The 8,917-nt window shown below is 39.2% G+C and overlaps 1 protein-coding gene across 1 annotated transcript in view; it reads right to left on the reverse strand.

The window, feature by feature from the left end:
- The window catches only part of LOC107659056 (ribonucleoprotein PTB-binding 2-like), a 92,791-nt gene extending 86,479 nt beyond the window's left edge, over nt 1-6,312 (reverse strand). The window contains exon 1 of the mRNA XM_016447870.1: nt 5,989-6,312. Within this exon, the coding sequence (XP_016303356.1) occupies nt 5,989-6,312 (324 nt within the window). The remainder of the gene's footprint in view (nt 1-5,988) is intronic.
- Nucleotides 6,313-8,917: the final 2,605 nt, after the last annotated feature.

The following is an 8,917-nucleotide window of genomic DNA, read 5'->3' on the forward strand; positions in this document are numbered from 1 at the left end:
ACTGACACAAAGTTAAAATGATTTGCAACGGTCGCTTTGTCGCGTCCAGTGTAGAGCTGTTGCGGCGCGATGCGACAACTGTAGCGTCTGGTACAGACACTGTGAGTGAAGCCGAGAGCAAGATATGCCTCGTCATATTTTCTGCATTTAGCTTTTAAATGACCAGCACCTGCCTGGGTCTGTGCGACTTCATCTATGGCTTTTCTCTTCCCTTTCACAAACCGATCCATCTCCCATTCTAAGTTATGTCCTTTGGCTGTTTACTGTTTTATTTCTTTTCTTTTTCTGCTGATGGCCCGCGCTCGACTTGAAGCAGCGCTGCTTAGACCGATGGGTGTGTGTCATCAAAGTACTGCGAGAGCTATGAGAGCGGACGTCTCCTTATGCTTTCTCTCGCCGTACTTTGATGACACACACCGATCGATCTTAAAGTGGAACACACCTCTTCACTCTCGCGTGTCATGTGACCGTGTAATCGCAGCCTCTGCGATTGAAAAATCGCGTTTTCTCATATCGCGATTATTATCGCAAATGAATTAATCGTTCAGCCCGAACTACAAACACTTTTTTTTTATCACATAATAAGGCAGAATAGTTTCTATACTGTAATAAATCCGTACCGTGCCGTACCATGCAGTGGAAAAGCGCCACAAGGGACTAAACTGGAGGGAAAGGATCCTCCTGTGTCTGGAGAGTGTCCGGCCCCGAGCCAGAACCAGCCCGTTGTCAAGCCCACTGGCCGTGCCATTTACCCCTAGCCAAAGGAGGAGGATGAGGAGAAAAAGACTGTTCTCTGCCCTCATCCTCGCCCCTGAGTTCCCGAGTTTAGCCCAGAGAGGGCTCCAGTCCCCGAGTCTAGCCCCGTTGGATGTTAAGACACGGGACGCGCCCTCCGGGAGGGGGGAGTAAATGTCAGTCCTGTGTCTTGTGTGTTTCTCCCTCCATGCCCATATTTGGTCCTTCCTGTTCCTGTCCTCATTTAGGACTATATGCTTTAGCTGTGTTCTATTAATTTACTCGTTTCCTCCTTGTATTTAAGCCCTGTGTTTCCCTGTGTCTGGCGTCTGCTGTTATGTCATTTTATGTGCTCTGAGTCTCCTACGTTCCCAACGATTGGATTTAATAAAGACTGTTTTGTTGAAGAGTTCCTCATCTCCTCGTTCCCTTGCTCCTGCGGAAACGTGACAGCCGGAATTTTCATACTTGTAATATGACACCCTTTAATAAAACTTCTATGGTTTTGTTTACATTTTGTTCTTTCAGGAGACTGACAGATCCCTGGTCATTGTATTTCACTGCATGTACAATAGCAGATAGTGTTCAAAACTTCTATTTTTGTGTTCTACGGGAGAAAAAAGCGATGAACCCTTTTCTCAGACTGTGATGCATTTCAAAGGTCATCAGCATCGTAAATTGTGCAAAGTTTTTATATATATATATATATTTTTTTTTTTTTTTGTAATGCATGTACATTTATAACACTATTCGTATTATATTACCTTTGCATCAAATTATGAAAAACTAGTTAATGCTGCTGTGAGGGTGTTTCTAATACAGCGGCTGTGGGAGTGATGGTAAATTTGACATTGTTCTCTCTTCTGACTGATGTTATCAATCTCGGCCTACTGTTTCCTCTTTTTAAAAGTCATGAAAACACTATTGTTGAGTTTTTCTTTTGCTGTTTGAGCAAATGGGAATGCAAAAAAACATACGTAGTCTCCCATTGACCACTACAGAAGCTCACCCAACTATGATGACTTCTGCGTCTAAAAAAACACGGAAATGTGAAAAGGGTCCATACAGGTTTGGAACGACATGATTGTGAGTAAATAATGAAAGACAGACATGAGTCTCTGAGAACTTAATAGTCATATCTGTGAAACTATTAACACATTTATTTCCTTTAATATGTATGAAAACCAAATAAAATTAATGCATTCTAATCTGCTATATACAGCACATAAACTACTTTTTTTTTTTTTTCCAACTTCACATTCTGTACAGTCCTTTGGTAAATGGAAGTACACTTTGTCTAATTCACTTTCTTTGCCATTTCAAAGAGCAGTGCACTCCCTCCCTCTACCTCTAATTAGAGTCAACAAGACACTTTACACACAAGTCTGCCTCACTTATGGCTTTCTCTTAACACAGCGCATTACACGTGCATTGTAATGGCCCATAAATGGCCAGAAAGCCTGAGTGAGCATCTAGATCCCATTAGATATGGATCACACTGTCAGGACCAGCATCGGTCCGCTATGATTCAAGTAAACATCTGGGACGGTTGAAGGCTAACAGAAGGGAGGGGGGTTACTGCCCTTGATTAATGTCTATGTGCCTGTTCACCAATGAAACACAGGTCATGCTGCATGTGACTTAATCAAATGCTTTACAGACGGTCTGTGTTAACAAGGGATTAAAAGACAAGTTAAAACTAAAAGAGAGAGCAATTTATCAGAGTAAGAGTATAAATATGCTCACATGTTAATCATTTTGTACTGCTGAGAACTCAGACACTTTGTTGTCTCTGAGAAGACACGGCCAGGATGAGATGTGTAATGTTGTGTGAATGTGTTGTAAGGCCTGTGACACTGATGAAAGCTGCTAGCTACTATATATCACTACACAACAAAAATTTTCACTACACTGCTTTTTCACTTTTATTCTGCAATGTGCAAAAAAATGCAAATTGTGCATTTGTCATTTTCACTCTAGTGATCGTCTTTTACTAAGTTCCTCCCCCTTGGGTACTCTTGCTATGTAGGACAAGCTTTTCTACTAGCCTGGGTTCCTGGCACTGTCAAATATGGATTGAGAACTAACAGGATTAGAGGTGGGTGAAATGACCAAAATCATATCACGGTATGAGTTTTTTTTTTTTTCATGGTAACGATATATCTATATCTATATAATAATTTAATAAATATAACAATTTATAATTTAATAACTATATTGTGAGATATGTATGTGTATGTGTATATATATATATATATATATATTAAATTATATAGTTATAAATGAGGTCTTTATGATATAAAAAATGTTTCACCAATGTTAATATCACAAAAAATAATACGAGCCTAAATTTGAAAAAAAAAAAAATTAAAGCTTACTGAAGACAAGTAAACAGTCAGCAATTAAATAAAAAAACATATTACACGCAATAGAGCAAAAACACTACATTAGAACAAATAAATAATAAATGCTACATTGTTTAAAGTAATCAAATGTATAAAAACTAGTGGTCAACAGATGGGTTTGACTGGTCAGACTGCTGTCTCACACTCCAACAGACACATGATGAAAGTTAAGGGTTTGTGCACACAGGAAGGTCAGATATTGGGGTGAAACAGACTGACACAGATATAGAGCTTGCTTTGGTCTGTGGTGACCCGAGTCAATAGCCAAGGTGATACGAGGTCAGGACAGAACAGAGAGAAATTGAAACCAGATAGAAACTAATCTTCAGAAGGAAGGGGAAGGAAAACAATTTATTCTAGCCAGCAACACTATGTAAATAGTATGAAATGACCTCTAAGTGACTACAACTCAAGTATAATATAAAACAGTAGCTATTTCTGAGCTCTTAGCCAACTTAAACAAATATAGGCTAAGAATACATATTTATTCCAAATACTGAAATGTTTTAAATACATTTTTATTTGGGGGTAGGTGATATACTGATTTTAAGGATTGTTTGTGTCAAGTTTGTGCAAAATGGGAAGGGAAGGGAATAGGCATTCAAATTACTTTACATTCAGATATTTACAGATGACAGATTGGATTACTTACCATTACTTTAAAGAAAAAAAAAAAATAAAACATAAAAACCCTTACATTTATTTTATTTTAGCTAGTTCAGTATTTCGTATTTTCATTTATTTTAACTTGATGTAATTAATATACTAAATTAAATATACTTAATATATATATAATATACAAAATTACTAAAACCTTAAATAAAATTATATATATATTTTATTTTTTCCTGTTTTGTAATCATTTTCTGAACCACATATACGGTTGATGAGATAGAATATTAATATAACTGATCATTAATTGTAAATAATGATATATATTTTTTGCTTATATCGCCCAACCCATCTGTGTGAATGTTGTGTTGAGTATTCAGAGAGAACACACACTCCTATATTCCACTGCTGAACATCTGCTACTGACACCCAAACCAATAACAAACCTGTGGAAGAGTGGACAGAGCTCAACAATGGGGAGAGGATGAGATCACCCAAAATACATTGTCACCTGACAAAGAGCCAATCAGCAGAGTTCATTTCTGACATTTCTCCTGCCCAAACCTATGACCGACCTGCTCCTAAATTATTCAGAATAAGAAGCAGAGTGATTGTGTATGTATGAATGAGGGACACAGACAGAGAGACCGAGCTGCTTTGCCTGACATGTGTTCTCAGTGATAAGCCGCTACTCTGTGACCTACGGTGTGCACCTGACACTCTTCTCCAAACTGTTACTCACTGTCGTGCTGTCTAAGGTTATAGGTGTCCGCAATACAACATGCAGTACAGGCTATGCGAAATAGCATGCAAGAGCACGTCATAACAATTAAACATCTAAAAAGAATCACTCAAAACTAATGCTACTGCATACTCCGCACAACCTAACCTGAAAGTTAATGTTTTGTGCATTGTGGAAGTGCAAACGTGCAGTGCAGTGTCATCTGTTCAGCACGTACTGACAATTAGATATTAACTGCATTCATCTCCTCCTGGAGCTGGGGAAATATTACACCTCCCTCAAGGACCCAGGTATCCGGCATGTTTACTGACAGTAATAATGTGGGAAAACTCTGTAGGAAATGCCATCGGCAGCAGCCACCTCAGCTCTTGAATATGAAAATCTCCCACTCAGAGTTCAGCTCACCGCTGTGCTGTTCTCCCTGCCTAAACGCCCTCAGCCGGATCTCAGTCAGTCTGCCTGTCTCCATGAGCAAACATGCCTCCAGACAACATCTAACCACAACCAGGCAAAGGGATAAGAGCCGCGGCATGTAGGAAACGTTTGTCATTAATAAGCAAACAAGTCGAACTCTAAATTCAATATAATAAGAGTTACAATTAAGGAACGATTAGCAAAATATGCCATAAAAACATAAGATATAAAACTAAAAAATTAAATAAAACCCATTAGGGCTTATTAAAATTAAACTCGCTTTGTTTTTGTAGAGAGTGTTATCATACTCCGTACATTTCGAAACAAGTCTAGTAGGCCTACATACCCAGTTACACAGAACATATGTTAGGCTGCGTAGGCTATTGGATAATGGACGAGTATTTGAGTCGCATTTATTAGGTTGTGGGGACACATAAAACAAAAGAGTTGATAAACGCTGAACTAGCCTAGATAGAGACGGTGAGCGGCTCGTTTTCAGCGGAACTGTTATACAGACGGAGCGCGTTCATCCAAAGGTGCCGTCGGGCTGTTATTTTACTGCATATTTTCCGCTTATTTGTTTTCGTTTCACTTCAGTGGTGCTTTTACAATAGAAATTTGGTGTTGTTTAAAGGCAGATGACGTTATGGGTCGTGCGCAAACAGTTAAACCGACAGGTTTCCCCGATGATGAACGTAAAAGTTTGAGCACTGCTCTATTCATTCAATTCTTTCAAGGTCACTTAATTTTAACTGTTTACGTTTACATAGGCGATGCTCAATATCCGTATTTCAAACTAATAATTCTTTTAATTTAACTTTCTTGTAACTGATGTGTGTTTGCCATTTTATTTATTTACTTTGGCTGAAACATGTTAGCGGTCGTACATGGTGTGCTTAACTATGTTAGATGCAAACAAAATCATGGAATAATAAAACTCGTTTATGTATCTTGACTAACAAACTAACAACCATACTTAAAATGCTAAGAAAAGCTCTTGAAAAGCCCCTTTGTCCCATGAACTAGTGAGCAGTGTAACTTTCACCTGTCCGGCTGATGTAAGTAAACTGTCTAACTTACCTGGTTGGTTGTATCCTGTGGCAGGTTCTTAATAAGGATCTTCCTCCTGTTGCTCAGCTCTCTGCGAGTTTTCTCCAGCCGTTTCTCGATCTCCTCGGGATCAAGTTCCGGTAGATCTCTGAGGATGGTGGTCCCCTCGGATACTGCGTCCTCCTCCTGTCGGCTCGCGGGGCTGTCGCACTCCGGGTGAGGTGAATTTTCCCGCTTTAACGTGTGCACGCTCGGCGGCTGGATGGATGAAGCGGCCGCCATCTTGAAGCGCTCGGTGGTAAGTGAGTCGGAGAGAGCGGATAGGTGGGCGTCTGTGCTTTGAGTCAAACCCATCGACGGCACTCTTGAAAGTAAGTGTGGATGAGCCCCAGCACAGTACAGCTGGCGACCTCCACCGATGGAAAACTACACACATTCTGAGTTTCTGACTATTAGTCTCTTTTCCTCTTCTTAACAGGACAGTATCAAATTAAAAATAATAACAATGAATGCCATATCAATTTAAGATAGCAACAATAAATAATAACAATAAAACATTAGCATAACAATTTGTGATGATGATGTAGGCTAATAATAGTTCTAGTAAGCAGATCTTTTGTAATTAAATATATTTATTAAAACATTATTAAGCAATATTTAGGTGTATCTAGTGTTTATTTATTTACGCAAATCAGCCAATAGTGTTGTCACATTAGCGAAATTCAACAAGATTCGTTGGCAAAAAAGGTCCATTGTTTTTTTTCAATAGCATACCAATGTTTAAAGGCGCCGTCATACTGTTTGGCACATTTTTGCAGCTTTTTCATAATCCACACGATTTGGAATTCCTATGGGATTGGGATTGGGAATTTTGTATGAGGACGAAAGATTTCCCCATGCCAATTTCCCAAAACTGGTTCTTGGTTACTCAGCATTGACCAACAGAAAACGTCTGTGTGAACCGTGCTTATATCGCTACACAACTGAAAATATATTTTTTTTAAAGCACAGCTCACACAAAAGTCACTTTTCAAAACAAACAGCTTTCTTTTGGCCAGCACTGTGAATTCACAAACTTGAATATGAGCTAAATCTGCATGGGAAAGTTTGAAGCCCACACGCGTAACTCCCATTTGAGCAGAATCATGTTGAAATGGATTTCGCCCACAAAATTTCACTGAGCACAATGGTAAATGTGTATTCTTATCCTGATATTCGGTACAACAGTTTAGTTCCAAAAGAGGAGCATTAGGCTATCAATTTCCAAATCAGCAATCCAACTTTTCACTTGTACCTATAACTAAATCTGCTTGTGTTTTCATTTTCCAGACAGGCTGTCAGTCTGTTCAATAGTGGCAATTTTTTCAGTGACCTTACTGTTACATTGTTATGCCAGTAGGTGGCGACAAGTGACTCTTTACTGAATCGTTCACTCAACTGACTTGCTGATTAGTTAAAACACCGCTGCTTTGTGTTGCTCAGAGATGCACAACATTTGTCCTGCTTTGACTGCTTTCAGAACTATTTTTATTGACAGAGCAAACATTGTACTGCCAATAATGTGTCTAAAAACTTGTGCTTTAAACTAATTGTTTATTAAATTATTGCATGAAAGCTTAAATAAACTGTATGGACAAGCTGACATTTATAGCTCAGAAATTGGAGCGCTTGTGTATGGCAGAAACATCTGAAGGCATGCCTGCAGAAAATCTTGCATGCCTGACAGATCTTTTGACTCCTTATACACTGGCTCTGGTGTGGAATGAATGACTTATGCCGTCTCTCGTGGGTGTGCTAAATGCCATCTCCTGGCAGACTCAATCACAGGAGTCCTTATAATGTCCCTGAATGAACGCTTTGAGTTTCAGCAGCTACACATCCCACATCAACAATATTTACAGATGATTGCATTGACTCTTTAAGAATGGGGATAGCACATTTTTTTCAGTTTTTGGATTTTTTTTTTCGACACGAGAATACTTATAACAATCACTATTATTAGGCTATTCTTCTTAGAACTTATTATTATTATTATTACAGGTAAGATTTTCTGTGCAATTTTGGAGGTGGCGGTTTAAATCACACACACAAAATGTAAAATATAGCAATGTAAACCACCACTGCACTTCTTTATAAATACGAATGTCAGTTTAATATCCTTATTGCAGAGCATGGATTAATACTCATCGCACACGGATAATTTCCCCCATCACTATATGGGAAGTTCCAGTCTCTCTTACATGTCATATGCATTCATCTGAATTACGTGAACATGAACTAAAGCAGTGATTCAGCGCGTCTCTGAGTGGGAGTGACAGAAAAGACCAGAATATTTCAATGGCGCAGAAAAGTAGCGCGTGGGCGCTCGAGCGAGTGCTGGAGCGGGCAAAGCGCGCATCTGGGACGCGTGTGTTTATGTAAAGGGGTGATGGGAACCTTGAACTCCTCACCGCGAGCAGCGTTGAGTGCGCAGTGTGCGTGGGCGGCGGAGTCATTATGTGTGTGTGGTCCCAGGCATCGTGAATCCACGGGCGATTTATTCATTTATGCGCGACTGTCTGATTTCGCAAATGGTGCATACATATGTATTATTTAGAGGTAAACACTGAAAACTTGGAACAGAAGCAGGAGAACAATAATTAAACTGAACGGTTTGCACATTTCACGGGATACGTTTGCCTTGCAGTAATGACAAGAGAAAATTTTGAGAAGCTGGAAACTTGAGCAACTGGTTTTCTCTAGCTTCGCCTAGCGATGTCCAATTCGTAAATGAATGGTTCTTTCAAATCTAATTATTTTCAATGAATCAGTTGAACTGATTTATTAAAGGGATACTCCACCCCAAAATGAAAATTTTGTCATTAATCACTTACCCCCATGTCCGTAACAGCTTCGTTCGTCTTTGGAACACAATTTAAGATATTTTGGATGAAAACCGGGAGGCTTGTGACTGTCCGAT

This window comes from Sinocyclocheilus anshuiensis, unplaced genomic scaffold (assembly GCF_001515605.1).
Source record: "Sinocyclocheilus anshuiensis isolate Anshui unplaced genomic scaffold, SAMN03320099.WGS_v1.1 scaffold311, whole genome shotgun sequence".
Taxonomy (NCBI): domain Eukaryota; kingdom Metazoa; phylum Chordata; class Actinopteri; order Cypriniformes; family Cyprinidae; genus Sinocyclocheilus; species Sinocyclocheilus anshuiensis.